At 37.1% G+C, this 26,149-nt stretch overlaps 1 protein-coding gene across 2 annotated transcripts; it reads left to right on the top strand.

Annotated features, from left to right (window-relative positions):
• Nucleotides 1–2,938: 2,938 nt before the first annotated feature.
• LOC128220648 (E3 ubiquitin-protein ligase RNF13-like) lies at nucleotides 2,939–25,045 on the top strand. Of its 2 annotated transcripts, none has more exons than XM_052929130.1 (12): nucleotides 2,939–3,050; nucleotides 5,796–5,877; nucleotides 10,876–10,956; nucleotides 11,558–11,674; nucleotides 13,676–13,757; nucleotides 15,114–15,222; nucleotides 15,581–15,689; nucleotides 16,752–16,845; nucleotides 17,628–17,708; nucleotides 17,936–18,016; nucleotides 21,977–22,102; nucleotides 22,815–25,045. In XM_052929130.1, the coding sequence occupies exons 2-12, from the start codon at nucleotides 5,800–5,802 to the stop codon at nucleotides 23,240–23,242; spliced, it is 1,386 nt and encodes a 461-aa protein (XP_052785090.1). In that variant the 5' UTR covers nucleotides 2,939–3,050; nucleotides 5,796–5,799; the 3' UTR covers nucleotides 23,243–25,045. The 2 variants fall into 2 exon arrangements, with proteins under 2 accessions (XP_052785090.1, XP_052785089.1); XM_052929129.1 differs by lacking the exon at nucleotides 13,676–13,757 and adding an exon at nucleotides 12,367–12,451.
• The last annotated feature ends 1,104 nt before the right edge of the window (nucleotides 25,046–26,149 follow it).

Below are 26,149 nucleotides of genomic sequence, written 5' to 3'. Positions count from 1 at the left end.
TATAAACGGACTGACACCCGTCATACTTATATACCCCGGCTACAAATAACCCAATGTCCTAGATTAGCTTTTTTGTGAAAAATAGTGTTCTAATATTCCAAAGTTAATTTTAGCAGATATACAAAGAAATGATGATTATTTCAAGGAATCATTCACATAACATAATAAACATGTACTTACGAATACATGGCTATGAATTTTAATAGCATATACTATTAAATAAATATTAATTATTAACATATTATATTAATTTCTATCAATTTATGAAAGAAAATATCAGATATGACACCTAAATGGATTGTTAGGGATTATTATGCCCTTTTAACACACAACCATATTGTAAGAATATTTTAACACACATAATCTTTGTAACGAATCGCGTTGTGGTCGTTGATTGTGCTGTTGTTGTAGCTGTTGATTGTGCTGTTGTTGTAGCTGTTGATTTGGTGGTTGCTGTGGTTATTCCGCTTCTTTTGAAGAAACGGCGATGGTTGACGGATCCTGCACTTCTGGCAAACTCTCGAATGTATCCTGCTGTTGCATGAGCGTAGCAGAATTTGGAATTGGGGTTATAGCATCCTTTAATTCAGGCTCTTCTGTGGTAATAACAGAGTGTCGGTCACGCAAATGATCTACATGGTTTTTCAACAAACGACCATCATTTACTTCAATTTCATATGAAACCGGGCCTGTTTGATTAATGAAAGCCCTAGCTGTGTCCATGATTTTTGAACACTTTCCCACACTAAAACTTGTTCCGAAAAGTCCCATGACATTGCTTCTTCAAACCACTTTTGATTATCCCTACAGCTCGCTCTCCCAGACCATTGCTCGGTGCTTTGTAACTCGCAACTCGAATTTTCTTTATGCCATTCTTTTTCATGAACTCGTCCAATTCTGAACTAGTGAATGCACTTCCATTGTCTGTGACCAGTTGCTGGCATAGTCCATATGGAGCAAATGTCTTTTGTAATCGTTCAATTGTCACTGCTGGAGTCACTTTGTTCGTATCGAATGCTTCGATCCACTTCGAATGAGCATAGATTATGACTAAAAACATTTTCCCCATGAATGGACCTGCATAGTCGACATGCAGTCTCACTCAAAGTCGTTGCAGCCATTCTCACGGATGCAGTTTCGCTTCTGCGGACATGTTTCTGTTTGTCTGACATAATTGACAGTGTTTCACATGGTTTTCAATTTCAGTGTCCATTAGAGGCCATCATACATACATTCTGGCTAAGGATTTTATCCTGTTTGCGCCTGGATGTCCTTCGTGCAACGTGTCCAACATAGTTTCAAGTCCACGTGGAGGTATACTTACACGATTTCTCAAGACTGCATCCATCATGCATGCTCTAATCATTTCTAACAGCAAAATAAGGTCTAAATTCTTTATGTGGACATTTCTTTGGCCATCTTTTAGCAGAAACACAGCAACTTTTGACATAAACGAATCTCGTTGCGTCCATAGCCTGACCTGTTGTGATGTAACTGACGTTTCATCCAATAGTTAAATGGCTAACACGAATTCCGTTGGAATTGGCGGTTCGGAAACCTCTGCGTATGTCTCGGCAATCGACTTAGACCATCAACATTGCCAATGCTTGGTCCTGCCATATATTGCATACTCGTTACCTGCCAAATGTCAATGCCCAGTGTGTGTATACCACGTGATAAATTGCGTCATAAATGCTACGTCGGAAGGCAATATTTTGATTTGAAAATATACTTTGAACAAAGATAACTTCACTATTTCTTCACCATTTTAAATGAAACATAGCGCAGTCTACGCCGCTTACGGAGCCTCGCATTCGGTCTTTTACCAGAGTTTGTTTGAGAGTTTAGTTTCTTAAAACACTTCGACGAAACTTTTCATAATACGGCCGTCTGACGGAGCGCTGTCAAAACATTATTTTGGAAACAGGTTTGTCGAAGTGTTTGATGAAACTAATGATCTTATAAAATTTTGGTAATGAAACAAAATACGGGGCTCTTTAAGTTTTTTAGACTGCCCTTTGTTTCATTTAAAATGGAGTGGTAAAATAAAAGTTATCTTTGATTTAAGTCTACATTTTAAGCAAAATGTTGCCTTCCGAAGTAACATATATGACGTAATTTATCGCGTGGTATACACACACTGATGCTTATCGCTGTATTCTCGCGGCTGCCGTTGTCGGAATTTGTTTGTTTTCCTTCAGTAAACCCAATAGCGGTATATGGTCCGAAAGCAACACAAATTTGTTTCCATACAAATATTGGTGAACCTTTTTCACTCCAAATACCAATGCTAATGCCTCCTTTTCAGGAACTGAATAGTTTTTCTCTGCACCTGATAAAGTTCTAGAAGCGTACGCAATCGGCCTCTTGGAACCGTCTTCCGTATTGTATGACAAAACCGCTGCAACTCTATACAGCGATGCGTCAGAGGCCAATAGTAGCTGTTTTTCAGGGTCAAAATGAACTAACAAATCTTTAGATGCCAAGAGCTTCTTTGATTGCGGAAATGCCTGATTTTCGTTCCCGCGCCAATGTCATGCTGCCTCTTTCACAAGTAACGCATATAACGGCGTCAAAATATGTGATATATGTTCTTGAGAAACATAATGATAAAAGTTAAGAATTCCCAGATATCTTTGTAGCTGCATCTTGTTGCTGGGTGCTGGCATTTCCTGTATAGCCTTTACCCGTGCAACTCCCTTTGCTGTGAGCTTGTGTCCTAGATAGATACCGGTCCTCGTTTTCTAAGAAGATAACTACAAAAGGAAGAAGAGGAAGAGGATCGAAGAAGAAGAATAGGAAAAGCAGAATGAAGAAGAAGAAGAAAAAGAGCAAAAAACACTATGAATTTATTAAAGTACATATCCAGTCCCATTTGTAGCAAAGCTTGACGATAATAGTGCAATGTAGCCACTTTGTCAATTTTACAACAACCATATTTCACAAAAGATCACAGGACACCATTACGAAAGTCTTGTTGATAAACAACACATTTGTTGAAATCGAATCATGTAACACAGCAGAACCAGGACACTTTGTTAAACATTAAGGTTAGGAGATAGCTTAATGTCTCTTAGTGTTATATGCGTTTTAAATTACTTTTTTCTTGTATAAATAGTTAAAGTTTACATCTCAAAACATTGATAATTATCAATGTTAAGTTTAACAGGAACTTATTCCTGAAAATGTGATGTCATGGAAGAATTTTGTCTCCAAGCAATGTTGAAAAAGACATTATTATTGCTTTGAATGTTTGCCTGTAAAGATTCGTAAAGACTATGTACCACTACAACTGTTAACTTCAATATCGTACCATTCTTCGTATCGCATATACAGTAGATGTTTTTACAGTTGTTTAGTATGTGACATATCCTGTGGTCGTAAATGGTGGCAACAGGGTACTTAAAATAGAGTGTAAAACGGCTTTTTGAACATACAAATTTTGTAAAATTGTGTTTTTTAAGAATTTTTTTTTAGAGCCTGTTTCCAACAGTTATAAGCTCAATGAGTCCATTAGTTTTTCCTTCACACATAAAATATGAAATAATATCAATGAAATACAAATGTCGCACATTATCTAACCAAATTGAAACAATGTAAACCATTGTGAATTAAACTGAATTGTATAAATTTACATCTAGGTATTTTAATAAATAAAAGATTGATATGATTTATCAGGGTTTCCGGCAGGAATTTCATAAGGCATGTCGGAAGGGGAGGGTTTTGGAGGGTGTCCCCACCCGACGTCAATTTTTTTTATTTTTGTATCCAAAATGGTGCAATTTCCTGCATTTTCAACAAGTTTACAGTTATGTTCCTATGATTTAGAATTACCAACTCAAGTCCGATTAACATTAAAAATATTTTTGAAAAGGTTTAATGGTTTCTCTTTATTAATTATTGGTATTTCTCAAGTTTTCCGACAATACAATATCGACGATATCGATCGACTCATGTTTCGTTTAGTGCGGGTATTATTTAGATTGACACAGTTGACGTCACAGCAAAACGTGTAAAGCACGCTGCATGCTGGAACACAAAAGGGCCCGGAGCAAAGTGACTGCATGTGGGTGTATTCATATTTTAAGTTGCAACAGCTAATATTTTTAAAGCTGGGTCGGCTAAATAATAACTTAAAGGGAATGTAATGAGTATTTTCAGATTTATTTATCTTTTTTCTAAATAAATTAAAAGAACGATAAAATAATCAAAGTTTAATAATAAGCAACACAAAATATAACTTTACACTAAACTAAAGACGGGAACGCGACTCAATTACATACGACGACATAGCATAACCCTTGTTTATAATAACACAGATATCTTAACACGGTTCTCAATTACAATTTAATAGTTTAATAATTGGTTAACAAACGGACTCGGGATTAAAAAACAAAATAAAACGACACATGATTTATGTTACGGAAATCAATTAACACTTATTGTTTACTTTGCGTTCATAGATGATTATAGGGATGAAGGCCGCTTTATGACAGTGGTGTTTTTCACACATTCCCATTTTGATAAAGAATAGGAAGTGTTTGGTTAATTGCACTGTTGACCCTCACCGACACGCCTTCATGCTGTCATCGATCCTGAATGGCTGATACAAATGCCATAATAGTCCCGACACGCCTTCTGGCTGTCAGTCAACCGTTGCAATCGCAACAAAATTGTGTATTGTCAAAACTGATGATTGTTTTGATAAGGCTTGTCGCTGTGCGAATTAAAGCATGTCGGCATAATTAACGTGTGTCAGTAATTAGCCTTGCCAGCGGAAGGCACGTCGGGCCCGACAAGCCATAAAGGGCTGACGGAAACCCTGATGATTTATTATAAAATAATCTGGGTAAATACACATATATTGAAAGTCTGGGTGTTTTCATTGTTTAGTTGTGATTTTTGAAACAAGAATAACAAAGAAATACACAATACATACACAGAGCAACACATAAACATTAAGTAATGAAAAACGAAATGCATATACACATATATCTCATAAATATTTTCTTACTTAATGTTACATGATGAATTTTCATAAAGAGCTATAACAGACAACAATTTGCAGAAGTATCATTAATTGTAGAAAATATATACCATTGTTGTTTTTACTGGGCATTTGTTGCTCTAAAACTAGGGCTACTTCGAGCAAGCGTTTTTGGTGATTTCTCGCATAAAAATTGTCTAAATCGCATTAAAATTACATAAGGGTGATATTCTTGTTCTCGTTCGCAGTTGAAGTCTTTCATCTGTATATTTGTGCCTTTTCGCTCTTGTTTTTTATCGAAATTACAGCGTCAATATAATTTATGTGCTCTCTTGTTGTTTATGAAATGACTGATTCCCTGTCGCGTATAGTCTGCATATGCCTTCTACACTCTTGTTTTCAGAGTAGTTTTGTTTACACCTGTTTCAATCTGCACTTTATAAATGTCTTTGGGAGCAATTCCCTCATTGAAAGTTTGACATAGACTTTACACTGAACACTGTTTGAAAATTACAGAATTTGATGTGTAACAAATTTTTCGCCATCTAGTTCAGGGTTTGGCAACTATTAATCTCACTGAAATTATACAAGGAACAGGCTCATACCTGAGAGGTGTTCATAAATGGAACTGAACAGATAAATATCACGAGGGCTCCTAGGAATGAAGCCCTCCTGATTCGCGATGAAATGACCCCCACAACTATTTAGTTATGCATTTCAAAATAATTTCGTCAGATCAATTCAATAAAACTGTAAAACCTGAAGAACATTAACAATGATATGCTTCAATGTAATTTATCTGTTACAGCACAATGTCAGGGCCAACACTGGTGGCTGTTATATTGGTGGTCCTTGGACTTGCCGGCCAAGTGTTAGGTGATATCCTTGTGGTAAGTTTTTGACTTGTAATGAAGAAGAAACTGGAAGGGTTGCTGGTAGGCATTGCTAGAAACTTTAAAGTCTGGCAGGTGACAAAAATAGTGTGTAATGTTAAAATGTGTACTTAAAGATTGATCATGCTTAAGATTGACTACACTTTTTCATGTGTTTGTACCATGCTTATTCAGCTTGCAAATGCCATGAAGTGCTCTAGCAATATGAGTCGGCTCTCCTAACGGTTACATTTCATTATTCATCATGATTAAAAATGAGTAAAATGTTTTGCAGTTGAGTTATTTATTGGTAAAGAAAGGTTGATATTGACATTATACACTTGTAAAAAAGATAAGCTGATAATAAGAACATTGTTAACCTTTGGTTCAATGACATTGTATTGACATCCCACTTCAGTCAGAGCGCTGTATTAAAATAAAATAAACAAATTCTGCAGATTATACAATCAAAAAAGTTTGGTTGTTGTCAAAGCCTTCGCAAGGTACATAACATCTGGATTGAGTGTCAATCTAGTGGGAGTATCAGCCTTGTTACAGGCTGAGTGGAACCCTGGTTACAGGCAATAGTGCACAATCTGAGTGTAACCCTGGTAACAGGGGATAATGCTCAGGCTGAGTGTAACCCTGGTAACAGGGAATAGTGCACAGACTGAGTGTAACCCTGGTAACAGGAAATAGTATACAGGCTAAGTGTAACCCTGGTAACTGGCAATAGTGCACAGGCTGAGTGTAACCCTGGTAACAGGAAATAGTATACAGGCTAAGTGTAACCCTGGTAACTGGCAATAGTGCACAGGCTGAGTGTAACCCTGGTAACAGGAAATAGTATACAGGCTGAGTGTAACCCTGGTAACTGGGAATAGTGCACAGACTGAGTGTAACCCTGGTAACAGGGGATAGGGCACAGGCTGAGTGTAACCCTGGCAGCAGGGCTTAGAGGATAGACTGAGTGTTACCCTGGTATTAGGGAATAGCGCACAGGCTGAGTGTAACTATGGTGCTGGGAATAGTGCACAGGCTGAGTGTACCCCCTGTAACAGGGAATAGTACACAGGCTGAGTGTACCCCCTGTTACAGGGAAAAGTGCACAGGCTGAGTGTACCCCCTGTAACAGGGAATAGTGCACAGGCTGAGTGTACCCCCTGTAACAGGGAATAGTACACAGGCTGAGTGTACCCCCTGTTACAGGGAAAAGTGCACAGGCTGAGTGTACCCCCTGTTACAGGGAATAGTGCACAGGCTGAGTGTACCCCCTGTAACAGGGAATAGTACACAGGCTGAGTGTACCCCCTGTAACAGGGAATAGTACACAGGCTGAGTGTACCCCCTGTTACAGGGAAAAGTGCACAGGCTGAGTGTAACCCTGGTAATAGGGGATAGTGTACAGGCTGAGTGTAACCCTGGTAATAGGGGATAGTGTACAGGCTGAGTGTAACCCTGGTAATAGGGGATAGTGTACAGGCTGAGTGTAACCCCGTAAGACAGGGAATAGTGCACAGGCTGAGTGTAACCCTGGTAACAGGGGATAGTGCACAGGCTTAGTGTAACCCTGGCAACAGTGATAAGAGGATAGGCTGAGTGTTACCCTGGTATTAATTAGGGAATAGCGCACAGGCTGAGTGTAACTATGGTGACAGGGAATAATGCACAGGCTGAGTGTAACCCTGGTGACAGGGAATAGTGCACAGGCTGAGTGTACCCCCTGTAACAGGGAATAGTACACAGTAGTGATGTTCCGACGATCAATTATAATCAAAAATCGTTTGGTTGGGCCTGAAATCGGCGACAATCGATAGTATTTATATAGTAAGTGTTCAGTTGACAGCTTTAACAAAATGGCTGATGAAAGCCACAATGAGCAAGAAAATGAACTATTTTTTTATACAACAACACTTAATAACTTCAATCATAGACATAAGGTATATGCATATAATGATTAAGAGTTTAATACTGTACATGAATATAACTACAACTCAAGTACTATCTAGTATTTTAAAAACCGATTGTACTATCGATAATCGGTTACTTGAGTGGAACCGATCATTGATAGTAAAATTGCAACCGATTCTCAACACTAGTACACAGACTGAGTGTACCCCCTGTTACAGGGAATAGTGCACAGGCTGAGTGTAACCCTGGTAATGGGGGATAATGCACAGGCTTAGTGTAACACTGGTAACAGGGGATAGTGCACAGGCTAAGTGTAACCCTGGCATTGGTTAATAGTGCACATGATAAGTGTAACCCTGGCTTCAGGGAATAGTGCACAGACTGAGTGTAACCCTGGTTACAGGGGATAGTGCACAGGCTGAGTGTAACACTGGTAACAGGGGATAGTGCACAGGCTAAGTGTAACCCTGGCATTGGTTAATAGTGCACATGATAAGTGTAACCCTGGCATTGGTTAATAGTGCACATGATTAGTGTAACCCTGGCTTCAGGGAATAGTGCACAGACTGAGTGTAACCCTGGTTACAGGGGATAGTGCACAGGCTGAGTGTAACACTGGTAACAGGGGATAGTGCACAGGCTAAGTCTAACCCTGGCATTGGTTAATAGTGCACATGATAAGTGTAACCCTGGCTTCAGGGAATAGTGCACAGACTGAGTGTAACCCTGGTTACAGGGGATAGTGCACAGGCTAAGTGTAACCCTGGCAATGGGGAATAGTGCACAGGCTGAGTGTAACCCTGGCTACAGAGAATAGCTCAAAGACTGATTGTAACCCAGGCTTCAGGAAATAGTGCACAGGCTGAGTGTAACCCTGGCTACAGGGAATAGAGCACAGACTGAGTGTAACCCTGGTGACTGGGAAAAGTTGACAGGCTGAGTGTAACCATGGTAACAGGGAATATTGCACAGGCTGAGTGTAACCCCCTGTAACAGGGAATAGTGCACATGCTGAGTGTAACCCTGGTGACTGGGAAAAGTTGACAGGCTGAGTGTAACCATGGTAACAGGGAATAGTACACAGGCTGAGTGTACCCCCTGTTACAGGGAATAGTGCACATGCTGAGTGTAACCCTGGTAATGGGGGATAATGTACAGGCTTGGTATAACACTGGTAACAGGGGATAGTGCACAGGCTAAGTGTAACCCTGGCAATGGGGAATAGTGCACAGGCTGAGTGTAACCCTGGCTACAGGGAATAGTGCACAGACTGAGTGTAACCCTGGTGACAGGGAATAGTTGACAGGCTTTAGTTTAACCCTGGTGACAGGGAATAGTGCACAGGCTAAGTCTAACCCTGGCATTGGTTAATAGTGCACATGATAAGTGTAACCCTGGCTTCAGGGAATAGTGCACAGACTGAGTGTAACCCTGGTTACAGGGGATAGTGCACAGGCTAAGTGTAACCCTGGCAATGGGGAATAGTGCACAGGCTGAGTGTAACCCTGGCTACAGGGAATAGCTTAAAGACCGATTGTAACCGAGGCTTCAGGGAATAGTGCACAGACTGAGTGTTACCATTGCTACAGGAACTAGTGCACAGACTGAGTGTAACCCTGGTGACCGGGAATAGCTTAAAGACCGATTGTAACCGAGGCTTCAGGGAATAGTGCACAGACTGAGTATAACCCTGGCTACAGAAAATAGCGCAAAGACTGATTGTAACCGAGGCTTCAGGGAATAGTGCACAGACTGAGTGTAACCCTGGCTACAGAGAATAGCGCAAAGACTGATTGTAACCGAGGCTTCAGGGACTAGTGCACAGACTGAGTGTAATCCTGGCTACAGAGAATAGCGCAAAGACTGATTGTAACCGAGGCTTCAGGAACTAGTGCACAGACTGAGTGTAACCCTGGCTACAGAGAATAGCGCAAAGACTGATTGTAACCGAGGCTTCAGGTAATAGTGCACAGACTGAGTGTTACCCTGGCTACAGGGACTAGTGCACAGACTGAGTGTAACTCTGGTCACAGGGAATAGTACAAAGGCGGAGTGTAACCCTGGCAACAGGGATTAGTGGATAGGCTTATTGTAACCCTGGTTACAGGGGATAGTGTACAGGCTTAGTGTAACCCTGCTTACAATGAATATTGCACATACTGATTGTAACCTTGGCTACAGTAAATAGTGCACAGACTTAGTGTAACACTGGTAATAGGGGATAGTACACAGGCTAAGTGTAACCCTGGCATTGGTGAATAGTGCACAGGATAAGTGTAACCCTGGCTTCAGGGAATAGTGCACAGACTGAGTGTAACCCTGTTAACAGGGGATAGTGCACAGGCTGAGTGTAACCCTGTCAATTGGGAATAGTGCAAAGGCTGAGTGTAACCCTGGCTACAGAGAATAGCTCAAAGACTGATTGTAACCCAGGCTTCAGGAAATAGTGCACAGGCTGAGTGTAACCTTGGTAACAGGGAATAATGCACAGGATAAGTGTAACCCTGGCTTCAGGGCAATAGTGCACAGACTGAGTGTAACCCTGTTAACAGGGGAAAGTGCACAGGCTAAGTGTAACCCTGTCAATGGGGAATAGTGCAAAGGCTGAGTGTAACCCTGGCTACAGAGAATAGCTCAAAGACTGATTGTAACCCAGGCTTCAGGAAATAGTGCACAGGCTGAGTGTAACCTTGGTAACAGGGAATCATGCACAGGATAAGTGTAACCCTGGCTTCAGGGCAATAGTGCACAGACTTAGTGTAACCCTGGTAACAGGGAAATAGTGTTCAGACTGAGTGTTACCCTTGTTACATGTAATTATAAGTGAACAGAGTGTAATCCTGGTGCAACCTACCCTGGCTCCTTAATGTTTTCCACAGTCACATTGGATGAACGATGATTAGTACTTTTAGTGTTGAGGCAGGAGATCAAACCTGGTTCATCTTGGTTGACTGTCAGTGTCTTACCACTAAACCACAGATCCAGTGATGGCTTCTATTAAACTTATAAATATATAATATAATGTAGTATCATGGTATAAATAGCATATATTTAATGCAGAATTGTTTATGGTTAATATAGTGTGCATATTGGTTTGTTTTACAGAGAAAAGAAAATGAGACCATTACTTACTTTGATGATATGATGTCCATGTTTGGCCCAAGTATTAGCAGTAAAGGTGTAAGGGTAAGTAAATTCAGTAAGTGTTTTGAAGTTGAAAGCATTTGGCTGCAAAAGAGATTCCATTATTTCAGTGTGTCAAAAGTAAATCAGAAATATATGCTGTTATAAGCTTATTTATAATTAGGTTCTTTTTTGACAATTTGACATCTGTAGCATATACATGGGATACACTTGTAGATTTGGTTTTATCCCCTTCGAATTTTACTTGTGACAAGCAACTTTTTAGAGACAAATGCATTATCATTAGTTTTACATCTTTAAAAAAATTGTTTGTTTTTGCGACCAGACCATCTCCCCAAAAGTGCTTTGACACCAAGCAGAAGTCATAATTTAAAGAAAACTCTCGGCGTAAGAAATATGGTTGGGTTTGGGCTGTGTAAACGTTGAAGGTTTATTTTGGCGGTGGGGAATTAACTTGAGGTACTGTATGGCGCCCTAAGATATTCACATGTTACTGGAGACTATACACATATATATGTAGCAATGCCCATTGATGTGGTTCGGAGAATTGTCCATTTTGCCCCTTGATCAACTGAGAAAAATAGTTTCACATTGGCATCAGCTTGTGTTGCTCTTTGTTAAGATCTCTCATTTTCACCTGCAGGGTTATGTGTATGTAGCGAGCCCGCTGGATGGATGTAGCGCAGTACAACCACCACCCATCAAGAACCTTAGCTGGATAGCACTTATTGCCCGCGATAACTGCAGCTTTGTGGAGAAAGTTTGTATATTTCTGTTTCTGCGATATTCATAAATTATATTGTTATATATGTATCACTTGGTGTAAGTTATTGATTGTATCATACTTTAAAGTATAGACAGAATATCAGGTTTTAGTTATAAATCAGAAAATAAACATGCTATTACTTACTTTTTATGTAATTAATAACCTATGCTTTGTATGGATTAAGCCAGTTTTTAAAAGGGGCAGGGTTCTGCAGAAAAGGGACAGACTACTAGGGAAGTAGAGGGCACATTGTGCCTGACTTTTCATGAATTTGACAAAAGTTTCAAAGTAATAGTTAATTAAAGTTATATGAACTTTTTAATACGGGAAGTTGCATTCTCACTGAAGTCGAATAAAAAACCTCCTGTATTAAAAATGAACAAAAAGTTAAGAAAAAAAAAATCAACCATTACCATTGGCGATGTTTATACAGATTAATGATTATTTAAGTGACGACTAAAATCCCTCTTGAAACGGCCCCCTGGCTAAGTATATTGTTACAAGGTCGTACTGTGCTTGATAGATTATAACAATGCTAATTATCATTAGGAATGAACTGGATAATTTACTAATCGTGTTACTATGAAAAGTTTAGATGTTGGTTGTAACAGCAATTTTTTGAAAAAAACAAAGCATATGTTTGAAACAATTGCCTTCAATAACTTAAAAAATGGTTGCCGTTATAGGTGAGAAAGGCTCAGAACGCCAATTATAGTGCGGCCATAGTTTACAACAGCTATTCCGACGATGATGTGCTATCAATGGCAGGCGGTATGATCTGCTATAACTTACCCTTGTGCAGAAAGCAACTCCCTCTAATTGACCCCCTGGTGGCAAAATTACTGCGCTCTTGGGCGGATTTCTCGAAACTACTTAAGTTTATTATAACATAATTAATCATAGCTTGCTATTTTCCTTTTTCCATAATTTATTTAATATTTAATTCTTTGGAAGTTTTTGGTCTTTTTATGGTGGTTACCTGTCGATACTCACAATTAACTTACTTTTTTTCATTGAGAACATGTCTAATTAAGAAATTTTGCTTATCAAAATAAGCTACTTAAGCCAGATTAACTTAAGAAGATTTGAGAAATCGGGGTCCTCACTGTTCAATGCACTGTTATTGAGTATCAAATGAGATCCTTTTCTTCTTTTGCATTTCTGCAGACATACATGTATATTGCATTCCATCTTGTTTTCAGTGGCCAATTTGTCGAATTATTTAAAACCATAGGGATATTCCTTTCCATTATTTTGTTTTGAAACATAAATGTTCACCTTTGTAGGATTTTGCATTCAGCTTGTCAAATTTCAGCTCATTGTGCAAATCTTTATTCTGACTATTAAGTTGTTTTAGTGTAATCCCAGTGCAAGTGTTATGTTATTGGGGTAAAGGGGTAATTGGGTTCTAGATATAAAAAAATGCATATGTAAGAAAACATTTCTTGTTTGTTTGAATCTGTTTTAAGTCTAATTTAGAGCTTCAAGGATTATCTTAAAGTTATCCAAGCACCTCCTTTTTTTAACTAGGTTTTCACAAAGTGATCCACATCCTTGTTCAGGCGCCGAGATGTTCAGGCGCCGAGAGCGGTGTCAAACTAATGTATGGTATTGAATAATTTTTAGTTAGGTTTGGCCAAACAAGTGACTAAACTTGGTATGTAGAAGAGATTATGGTGACCTTGAAAGGGATTGCAATTTGGGCCCTTAAGAGTCAAGGTTAAGATCACCGTTTGTAAAAGATCTTAAAGCTTGAGGGAAAGGGGAATTAAATTTCCAGATGTGAATTTGAATATTTAGGGGAATGTCATTATTTGAAAGAAAATCTGAGCAGGGAAGTAATCATTGCACAGCTCTTGCTTTATGGAGTACAATGACTTGGAATATGTGATGAATATGTCTATGTGTGTAATCCTACAAATTGGCCACTATTTACTGCAAACTCTTACCTGCACTGCCTGACTCTGTACACATCCCTCTCCTCTTTGCCTGCAGGTCCGTAACGTCCAGAACTGGAGTGTCGCAGCCATCGTGTATAACCACCGCAATGATGACAAGATTATGACCATGCATGGAGGTCAGGCACACTGACACCTGTTAGGCTGTCGCTAAAGATTATAATTTGTTTGTTTGCAATGGCCTGAAAGGCTCACAAGAAACATTATACATTACTGCCCTATAAAAGACCAGGTTTATTTTAAAGGGATATCTCAATGTAATTGTTATTTACCCTACATCTAATACAAACAGCATATACCGGTACATTACAGTTTCTACTGTTAGATGAACAAGTTCCATGATCATAATTACGTCACACTTTGTGAGGCCCCAATAGAGTTTCCCATGTTGATTACATTCATCCATTGACCAATAAATAGATACTGGACTAAGCAACTCATAGGGCCTCAAATGTTAAAGTCAGTAAAAGGAAAAATGCAGCTGATCTGTTTGGACAAAACAACATGAGATTTCCCTTCAATGATTCAGTGGCCTTCACCAAATGAAATAAATTAAATTGAAGGACTAGAAATTTCTAAATGCTTAAGGAAATGCAATCTTCCTACCCATATTTGTTTGGCAATTGCAAGCAGACAATCTCTTTAGGACAGCCTTGAAATCTTAAGGTATCTGATACACAAATAGGTGGATTGTGGATGCCTGATATACCCGTATTATTTGAAAGAGTATTTTTGTGTAAAAATAGAAGATACAAAATTATTATTATCTTAAGATACAAATAAAATGAATTGGCCTTGCAAATTGCAAAATAGGACATTTTATTCCAATATCAGGTGAAATAAAGAGGAAATATACAATCTGAAATAAATTAACCAAAAACTAACTTTTCAACTGATATGAATATTATGTTGGGTTGACAGCCATTTATCCTCATTCACCAGAGTAATGATGCTAAGTGCACAACACAATCTTGCCATTGATTCAATAATTTGGCCATACTTAATATAACGAACGTTTTGATTGGTCAAGGATGATATCAGGAAAATGATCTATTTATAGTTTTGCACTTGATGTTACAGTGTTTGAATCAGAGGTTATATTTATCATGTTCAAACCTCTGATGAATGAGAATGCCCAGCTTCAGGACTAGCTTATTCGTTGATCGGATTCTTATATTCTGGCATTTTTTGAATCATATTACACTCTGAAAACATTTCTACAATATAGCTTATATAACACTGATGAACCATTCTCTGATAAAAACTGTAATAACTTAACTAATGACATAACATTACTCATTTGCAATTAAGAATTTATAATGTCTCAGAAATAATAATCTTGTCATGATGTTAAAAAAAACTGCCTGTTTAATTATTTAAACTTGTGTGTTTGTTAATAAATTTTGTAAAAGATGTCCGAAGGGAGGGACAATCAAACTCCATCTGTGTTTTTAAACTTGTTGATAACTCTTCAGATGGGAGCGACATCATCATCCCATCTGTGTTTGTGGGCTGGACAGACGGGGAGTTGCTGAGGACGCAGTACTGCTTCAACTGTTTAAACCTTGAACACAAGTCTGGCACGTGAGTATGGCTTACCAGAATAATGAATGTTTTTATCTTCTTTTTTTTTACAACACTGAAGTATTATACCACAAAAATGGCTAAAGCTTTCAAAGAAAAGGGGTCAATTCAAAACAGTTTTTGATTGGATAAGTTGGTTTATTCATAAAATAAACAGATTTTTTTACATTATCTTATCTTTTCTGTCTATCCTTTAAAGGATTTCTTGTTCATTTCTTTTCTCAAAATTGGAATTAACAATTTAAGTCAAAATGACAGAATTTTACCTATCAGAAAGGCCTTGAACCTTTTTCGGAAGTGGTGAGAAAAAAAATAAATTATATGCACATTGTCATCCACCTATTGATGTTCTCATCAGGTACAACCTCTTCATTGACAACCATGAGCCCCAGTATTATAACCCCTACGTCCTGTGGCCCTTTGCAGCTGTCGTGGGAACATGCTTCATCCTTATGATCATATTTATGGTATGTACAGCTAATTGAACTACTTGGTATGAGGAAGCTTGTTGAATGATGTGTGGAATGTCTGGATTTTTTAAATGTCTGGGTATATTCATAGCTATGCTCTTACTGGCATCGTGGACATGCAAAAAAATTACAACTTTAATCTTGGTATTTACTCAAAAACTCTTATTATAAGCAATATTCTAATGAAGCTTGGTCAACATGTTGCCAGAGATAAATGGACCTATAACATGGTCTATAACTCGGGCTTTGATGTGTAATGCCCAATCATTGGCTGGGAAATAAGAACAGAAGGGTGCTGGCATTCAGTCTGCAGATCTCATTTTAAATTTCTGATTTATTGTGAAAATAATTTACCGTAACCTAAATTTCCATTTATTCAAACCTTTGGACCGGCAATTTACCGGTAAATCAGTTTGATAGTTTCCACTTAGTTTTACTATGACTTTCAATTGACTGAAGTTAATTGTTAATGCATTGTTTAACATTATTATTGCATTGACCTACTAAAGAAATTTATAACTGTTACAGTTATGGTCATAATAAAAAAATAAATAACGGGTTAACATAATGCTTTTTAAGCCAGACACAGAAACCTTTAGAATATTGTCATTACTGTTCCCATTTTCCCTTTTGACGGGATCAAGCTAAGAACACCATTTCTGTTTCGGTATATTTGTTTGATATTCTCATTTGGAGGGTTTTGAGACTTTAAAAGGAAATCATCTGTATGATTATCATGATTTAAACTATATTTTATTTGTAAAACCAAGTTTAAGTGTAAAATTTGGCTATATCAGTTACGATACTTACGCTTGTTAGGCTTAATATTTTTCAAGTAATTTAGTCTAGTAGATTTGTAACATTTGTGAGGGTTTAACTTCTGTAAAATAAGAGAGTTATAACTTAGTGAAATGTTAATTTACTGTTGTTTGTCAATGATTATGTAATAGAGTAGCAAACCTTGGTGAATTTGACCAAAACCAAACTTATACTGAGGAGCCTCATTAAAACTACAATGCTTCATCGAAGATTCAAAGCTTCACTCTTGTTTATTTACAGGTTATCAAGTGGTGCAGGGACATTAACCGTAGACGCAAGTCACGACTGCCAAAGAAACAACTCAAGAAAATACCTACAAAAAAATTCAAGAAAGGTAATCTAATTGTTGTCCCTTTTTTATGAAATATATCAACTTATTTTACCTTGATTGTGTTGATAGTTAACAGCTTATTTTCACCACTCCCGAGTCTGCTCCCTGGATCAAACTCACCAGTACTGAGTGTCCAAGTGGCAGGCCACAGGAACGTTCTCCGACTGGGGATCGATCCCGGGACCTTTTGGTCGGGGGGCAGACACTCTACCTCTGAGCCATCACAACATGTCAGACCCTTCAGATTGACTTTTGAATAACATGCGTTCATTGGTCCTTTGGTACAAATGGTTCCAACTATATTAAATATATACTTTTATGTGATACAGACTGAGAGGATAATTGTGTTTGTTTCAGTGAGATATGAAATGTATTTCATTGATTGTACACCAAAAGTAATTTTTTCACAAGTGGCACAGTCATGAATGAAAATGTGAATTTTTGGTGTTCACGAGATAAAATAAAATTTGATACTGATATCTCATTGAAACAATCAGTTAGGGTTTAGGCTACACTGATTAAGACAGAAAAATGGGCCGAAATTAGAAAACAGTGACTGATATCATTATAATGTTATTTTCCTGTTTTAAACAGTAAGATATCATCTTAATCTCACAGATATATTTCTTAAAACCACCGGAAAGCATATAATAAATTGACTTCTTGGTTACCAAATTTGGAATCATGAACATTTAAAATATTGATGGTAGTCAGTTTTATCATAATTATTTTGATTGCGAAAAAAATATATCTCGAATATGTTTTCAAATTCTTCACTGTTTTAGGTGATGAGTATGACTGTTGTGCTATCTGCCTGGATGACTATGAAGAAGGAGATAAACTCCGCCTACTGCCCTGCAGTCATGGTGAATGCATAATCTAGTTAAATGTTAAATTATCAGTATATACTAATTTCTTTAAGCTTGATTAAGGCGAAAGCTGATAGCTTATAGAATCATGCTTGCGTGATATTCCTGGGTAGAAACCAGAAGTCATGTCTATTTGTGAGGCCATAAGTTCCTAAACATTAAATGTTACAATATAGTTTCATTAGAAATTTCTGTATTTTACTGTTATAAGTTGATATTTCCAGCTTACCACACAAAGTGTATAGACCCATGGCTTACCAAGAACAAACGCTCGTGTCCGATCTGCAAGAGGAAGGTCTTTCCTGGTAGGATTTATTGTTTCTTATACCATTTACCCCGGGTTATAAGATGCAAGAAAGTAAAAGACACATTGGGAAATTTAACACAAATGAATGGGAAATCCTTAACCGGCCGCAGATTTGATTAAAAACATTCATTTAAACAATAGTTATTCATATAACAATAATTCATCAGCATATTCAAAGTAATTTGAAAAAGGATCAAAGAGATAACATTTAGCTAATATTAAAACTCTCCTTATTTATATCATCACAGACCTATAAACTCTGGATTGGAAACTGCCTACCTTGGTGAAACAATAATGAATAATGATTAACCTTCAATCCTAACGGCGTGATAGGCAAGTGCCGTGAAGTTCTGACATTTTGCACGCATACTTAGCAATTAATATGTTTGTTATTGTTGTATATTATCACAAACCTATTATGGACTAGTTTAGATTAAATTTAAGAAATGTTTGAATAGGTATGATAATTCATCTTAAGGATAGTGATCAACTAGTCTGTCTATTAAAGTCAGTTCGTCTTCAAACAGAGATTTTCTATAATCAACTTAATCAAAGTTATACCTTATTTTACCCTTAATTTAATTAAATAGATATAGTTGATTACCATGCAAACTTCATTGGGTAACAAATATTACTGTGTTTTTCATATATATTCGGCCATTTAGTTTTTTAGTTGTGATCAGTCTATGTCCGGCGTCCTGCGTTCGGCGTCAACAATTGGTTATAATCATCTTCTTCACCTAAACCGCTGGGACAATTTTGATGAAACTTCATAGGAATGATCCTTGGTTGGTGCTTTTTCAAAATTGTTCAAAGAAATGAATTCCATGCAAAACTCTGGTTGCCATGGCAACCTAAAGGAAAATGTCAACAATTGGTTATAAACATCTTCTTCTCCTAAACCACTTGGACAATTTTGATGAAACTTCATAGGAATGATCCTTCATTGTTTTTTTTAAATTTGTTGAAAGAAATGAATTCCATGCAGAACTCTGGTTGCCATGGCAACCTAAAGGAAATGTCAACAATTGGTTATAATCGTCATCTTCTCCTAAACCACTTGGACAATTTCAATGAAACTTCATAGGAATGATCCTTGGTTGGTGCTTTTTCAAAATTGATCAAAGAAATAAATTCCTTGCAGAACTATGGTTGCAATGGCAACCTAAACCTAAAGGAAAAGCTTCAACAATTGGTTATTATCATCATCTTTTCCTAAACCCCTTGGACAATTTTATTGAAACTTCATAGGAATGATCCTTGGTTGGTGTTTTTTCAAAATTGTTCAAAGAAATGAATTCCATGCCGAACTCTGGTTGCCATTGCAACCTAAAGGAAAAATTACAAAACTTTTTTTGGCAAATACTATGAAGACTAGTGCTTAAATATTTGGTGTGTAACATTGTCGATTGGTTATCTACCATGTTTATTCAAATTATGCCCCTGGAGAAAAATTGGCCTCACCCTGGGGATTACAAGTTCATTATAAATTCATTTTATTAAAATCTGATAGTTATGTAAAGTTTACTCTTAAGCAAGGGCAGCAAGTCTTGCTCTATGGTCTCCCTTTTTGTTAAAGATTCCACTACTTTCTATTTTTAGTAACAAGATTTTGAATTTTATTAAGTCTTCAACATAGTTTTTTCTGAGGTAATTTTTGTTATTTTTTTAGGTTCATAGATCAAATCATTATTATACATTTTATTCTTTAAAAGAAATTTCATTTTTACTTAATAATAAATTTAATAATCGGACTTTTCCATTGAACTTCATGTAAGTTATTGTTCATGCAGATGCTACAATCTTATCTTCTTTCTGGATAGTGTTATTCACTTATAATGTATCTAAAGAATTTTCTTGTATTAACATTAGAAGGATTGTGATGTTGTCGTAGATGGGCAATTGTGGTAGTATTAATTAAAGGTGTTGAATGTGATCTGAATATTGATTTTTAGAGCTTAAGGCAGTTTATTGATTTTATTGGATGGTGCACTGTTTGTTGTTTGTGTATCTATATACTAAAAGTTCTTTCAGTGTGCAAGCGATTCAACATAGTTTTGTCAGTGTACAGACAATTGAACAAAATCCTGTCACTGTGCAGGCAATTGAACAAAGTTCTGTCAGTGTGCAGGCAACTGAAAAAGTTCTGTCAGTGTGCAGGTATCTGTACCAAGTGCTGTCAGTGTGAAGTCAATTATCAAGTCCTGTCAGTGTGGTGCGCAGGCAACTGAACAAAGTCCTGTCAGTGTGCAGGTGAGAATCAAATGCTGTCAGTGTGCAGTCAATCATCAAGTCCTGTCAATGTGCAGGCAACTGAACAAAATCCTGTCAGTGTGCAGTCAATCACCAAATCCTGTCAGTGTGCAGGAAACTGTGAAAAGTCCTGTCAGTGTGCAGGCAACTGTGACAAGTCCTGTCAGTGATTATCCAGGCAACATGTTTGACCAGTATGTTTTTATGCCCAAGAAGGTGGGCATATTAAAATCACATTGTCTGTCCATCCCTTCCTTCCGTGTGTCTGGCTCAATAACTCATGTCCGTGCTGTAACTTTCTCTTGTATGTACAGATTTTAAAATAACTTGCCACATGTGTTTGACATATCAAGACGACGTGTTGTGTGCAAGACCCGTGTCCCCTCCCTCTAAGGTCAAGGTCACACGAAGTGTTATTCACAATGAAATGCTGCAAATATAAGGACAAAGAGTATAGGTTGTCGTGTCAGGGCTATAACTTTCTCTTGTATGGACAGATTTTAAAATGACTTGCCACATGTGTTTAACATACCAAGACGACAGGTCATGTGCAAGACCTGTGTCCTTACCTCTAAGTTGAAGGTCACTCTTAGTGTTTATTCACAATGGAATGCTGCATATAAGTACATGGAGTATAGGCTGTCGTGTCTGTGCTGTAACTTTCTCTTGTATGGACAGATTTTAAAATGACTAGCCACATGTATTTGACATACCAAGACGACATGTTGTGTGCAAGACCCATGTCCCTACCTCTAAGGTGAAAGATACACTAAGTGTTTATTCACAATGGAGTGCTGAATATGAGGACATAGCAGTGTAGGCTGTCAAGTATGGGTGGTATTTCAGAGGCAATTTATAATAACTTGCCATATGTATTTGACACGTAAAGGCAAGATCAACTTTTCATGTACTTGTTCATAGGTCAATGTCACATTCGGGGGCATTCATCACATACTGTGACAGCTCTTGTTCAATATTCTTTTAGAAACAAGCTATATTGGTAACAAAGGTTAAACTCTTTTACTCAGGTGAGCGATTTAGGGCCATCATGGCCCTCTTGTTTATCAATTTGCTATATTCGGCTATGCAGTATTCGTCCTGATGCTTGCTGACATTCGTCATCTATGTTGATTTGGAAAACAAAGCAAGGGAAGAAAGTTAGTCAGGAAACAAGCTATAAAGCTAGCTAGGGTAAATGATAGCTAAAATAACAACATTTATCTGACAATAATGAATAAATTAATAAATGACTAACAAGAAATTCAGAAAACATATGCATGCACATTTATGCATTGGCAAACGTTGAATGTCACTTGACACCAACCAAGATACAAGAAGGAACTTTCATGAAGCTAGCATAACAGTTGCCCAAATAACAAATTAAGGATGCAATAATGCAAGATGTAAAAGTAACAAGGCAAGATGTACAAGTCAGAACGCAAGATGTAATTTTTGCTTCAATACCCTTCCATAGATAAATGAAGCACAATTTCTCCATCTGAAACAGTTCAAAATAATCTGAACAGGGCTAGGAAGGAGTTTCCAATCCATGGTTTATAGGTCTGTGATATAATACATCAATATGGTATAGACAAAACATTGTAGTTCACTTCCACACAAATCACCTGTCAGATTTAGATAATACATGTACTTAGGAAATATACATGGGAATATAAAATACACATGCTCATTGTGTACAATACAGGGGATGACCCAGACACAGAATCAGACAGCTCGGATGATGAGAGACCAACAGAGAGAACTCCGTTGCTAGGCAACAGTAGCGAGCCGAGTGGGCAGACTAACAGAAGATCCACGTTTGACAGTTCAGGTACAGGGCTAATTTTGTTATTTTATGAAGAGTTGTTACATTTTATAGTAATAATACATGTTCTTTTATTCATTTAAGTTATCGCCAGGTTTATACAATACAAACTGCTAAGGAAATGGGATAACCTCGCCTTTTATATTACCTCAAAGTCTTAAGCCAATTACAAATTTAAGTTATAGTGAATACAAATATTTATAAAAGTTTGAAGCAAAGGACTGTTTGGAATATAATTCGTCAAGTCATATTTGAGAGTGTTTCTGTCTATGCAATAACTCTCATATTGGAACAGTATCAAGTAGATCTTAACCATTAAATAACTAGCATGCGGATAAAGAACAATGCTTAACACTTATAATGCACTTTAGTTATTTAAGTTGTCCTTGACAACATACAACAAAACCGTATTGTTGCCCACTACCCTCATGTTTGAAATAACATGTATATCTAAATCTTGTTCATAATTTTAATAACTCTGGTTTTGGGTGAAGTAACTATTACTTCACATACCTGTACAAGGAGTTTAATCACTTTTCTACCATCACTCAAAAGTGCATCGGATTCTCTGTTTTCACCAACCTGCATTTACTCCTGTTTTCCTCAAGACCACTTTGTCTATCATTGTGTCAACAAGCATGACTTATATAAAGTTGTTTAATTTGTTGCACAATCATAGCTAAAAAAATAAGTTAATATTATCAAATTGATATTACAGGTTTACCCCCTCCTACTGGTGTTGTCCGAGTGAATCCAGGTCACACCTGCAGCCATGATTCCGACCAATCAGAGAGTGAGGAGGGGGCAGCAGGTGGAGTCAGGCATCTTAATCTGGGCCAAGAGAATCCTCTTCTCTCATTGGGCAGGGCACCAGTGCATGAAAAAAGGCCAGCCAATCAGAAAGTAGGATCTGAAGAGAAGCTGACCAATGAGAACCAAGCTGCTCCAAGTAGCTCAACCTATCAGGACAAGCATGAAACTGTGGTCACTGTAACCAATGAAGGGGCAGATAATTCTGGTTTTAGGAATGATGATTTCTCTTCAGAAGAGGAGGATGGAGATTTTGGTAACCCTGGTGATGCTGATGATGTTATGTATGTTGGGAAGGGCAAAGTGGATGAAAAGAAAAACAACGGTGTTGTCTGAGATTATGTACTTGGATTTTTTATTTCTGTATAACATTTGTGTAATTTTGTACCTGTTTGATAAGTGCAGTGTATTCTTAAGGTAGATTTAGGATACCGTCTACAATATATACAATGATAAAGTCAAATGTTTAAGATAAGTATCTGTGCTAGTATTTACGGTAGTACTGATCTGTTTCGTGTGACTATAATGTAATACTATAAAAATGATATAAACGTAGCAGGGTACATGGTCAATAAATGCAAATCGAGTGATGCATAAATCAAATGAAACAACATTTTGCTGAGCAATTTTGATAAGTTTAAGGTACTGCTGTAATTGATATGCTTGATATTGACATGATTTACATATGTATGTGTATATTTACTACCAATTATTTCTGATTACACACAAACATGTTTATAAGTGGGCAAACTTGCCCATATTGTAAGACCAAATGCACGAATATAGCAGACATTTTATATTGCCATTTTGAAACATTGTATGTTAAAGTTGATACAGGCTTTTTAAACATATTGATGAATTTATTATGCCCCCTTTTGAAAAAAGTGGGGTATATTGTTTTGCACATGTCGGTCGGTCGGTCGGTCTGTCTGTCGGTCGGTCGGAATACCAAATGGTTTCCGATCAATAACTTGAGAACGCTTTGACCGAGGGACCTCATACTTGGTATGTGTATTGGTCATCACCAGCAGATGAACCCTATTGATTTTGAGGTCAGTGGGTCAAAGGTCAAGGTCAGTGTGACCTTTACATGAAAAACGGTTTCCGATCAATAACTTGAGAACGCTTTGACCCAGGGACCTCATACTTGGTAGGTGTATTGGTCATGACCAGCAGATGAACCCTATTGATTTTTGATGAATATATTAATCACCTTGGGTATTTATAATGGGTTTTCTTTGGCATTAAGCATGTTTTGATGAGGAGCAGACATATGGCCTTATTTATGGTGTTTACCGCTTTAAAAACAGTTTTATTCTTGAGCGTTTGTTTATCTAAAGAGTGCTCCTGTTCTCAAGTGGTTTAAAAAAAGGACTAGTGCTGTACACATACAAACTTGGATTTGGAAGTTATATTCAAACAGTTTGCTTAAAAAATTTACAAAATGAGGGCTCTGCATGCACAATGCTGACAAGACTTCATAAAAAACAGGGGCAATTACCTCGGTCTTGAGATGAGCCTTCAAAAAGTATGTTTTTATTGTATTAGTAGAACTCCTGTACAATGAATTGCTGGTATTGTTAACATTAACATTAACGTTAACTCTATAAGCAAATGGAATTCTTGATAAACATTTCAGACGCTTCATTCTGGTCACCTCTGTTGATATTGATGTGTGTTAGTGTTTATAGAGGCCTTCTTATGAGGGCAAATATGCTACGATCGCTGTTTCGAACCAATATTTCTGAGTAGTTAACTATTTAAAAAGTAATCCTTTTATTTGCTAGTTTAGGTCAAGTTAGTTTGGTTTGCAAGTATTCTTTTTAATGCCATATATGACATTCACTTTTTTTTTTTTACGGAAACTCTCGGTCTAACAATCTTTTGTATAAGGCTGGTTGAAAAAATGGCGTGATAGTTTTTTGTTTAACTTTTACTGTGATTATTTCAATAAACTAATCCATATTTATGTACATGTATGCAGGTAAACCCTTGTGTTAGAACTACTTTGACATAAATTAATTAGCAAGCACTGATTACCTGTTTTGTAAATATACTTATTTGTTATTAAGGATTTTTATAATTATGACTGTTAATTTGTATGTTTGCATTGTGCAATATACTGTATAACCTATTAAACTGACTTATGTTTTTTTGCCAAGCCTAAATGCAAGGATTTTGGTATTATAAAGAGGAAAAGAAGATGAATGAAAAAAAATCCCTAGTTTTTTTAAACTATGGTAATGAAATGTTTGAATGTCATAATAAAGGAAGGCAAATTTGTATGGTCTAGAGCTAGAACATGGTGATAAAATGATCATCTCCTTACAGCTTCACATTAAGATTTGTAGAAATCAGGCCAGTAGTTGCTGAGAAATAGCCTGGACTAGCTATGAATGAAAAGTGCCATAATTCTGATTGATTTGGACCCTGATATTATGCATCTCTTTTTTCAGCAAAGCTTTCCAAAAGCTTTCATTGAATTCAAGGTGGTTGGTTCTGAGAAATAGCCGGACACAAATAAAGGGATGGACTTGTCTATAAGACAGTACTAAATATAATTAAATAGGGCCCTAGCTCTGTGAAAATCACTGAGCTGGAATGTGCTGATGTAATATATGTGCTGATGTAATATATATGAGCATCTCCTTAATGAAGCTTCCAATAAGTTTTCATTGCATACAAGCTTGTGGGTGCTGAGAAAAGTTATGCGCATGGAATGACAGATGACAAACAATTTTCTGGAGCATGAAAGTGGAAAAAAGTAGCATAAAAGCATGACCATCAGAATTGCAGCACCTCCACTCATTAAGGGTTCACTCGGGTGACATTAAAATTAAAGCTTTTTAACCGTTATGATCCTCACATTTACTATAACTTTCAATTTAATGATTTGACTATTATGTTTATCTTTGAATTTTGTGCAATGATGGAGTTTTTGTCAAATCTAATGCTCATTAAACAAGTGTGTTTGTCAAAAGAAAATAACAGACAGGTTTAGCAGTAATTGATTTGGTATTTGATTAGATATTCTGGTTAAGGTTTTGCATGTAACCACTTTTAAGTAAATATCTCGGCAAGTACATCATGTATTGCATTGAAACTTAGACATGTGTACCCAACTATCCAACCTACTTAATTAATCAAGTAAGATATCTTTTCTTGTGTAAACCATAATACAAATTTTGGCCCTTTATTTGTTAAGATTCTGATAAGGCTTTTGCATGCAAACGTGCAATAATT

This window comes from Mya arenaria, chromosome 15 (assembly GCF_026914265.1).
Source record: "Mya arenaria isolate MELC-2E11 chromosome 15, ASM2691426v1".
Classification (NCBI taxonomy): domain Eukaryota; kingdom Metazoa; phylum Mollusca; class Bivalvia; order Myida; family Myidae; genus Mya; species Mya arenaria.
The sequence above is the reverse complement of the archived record's forward strand: the minus strand, read 5'-3'. Positions and strand labels throughout refer to the sequence as shown.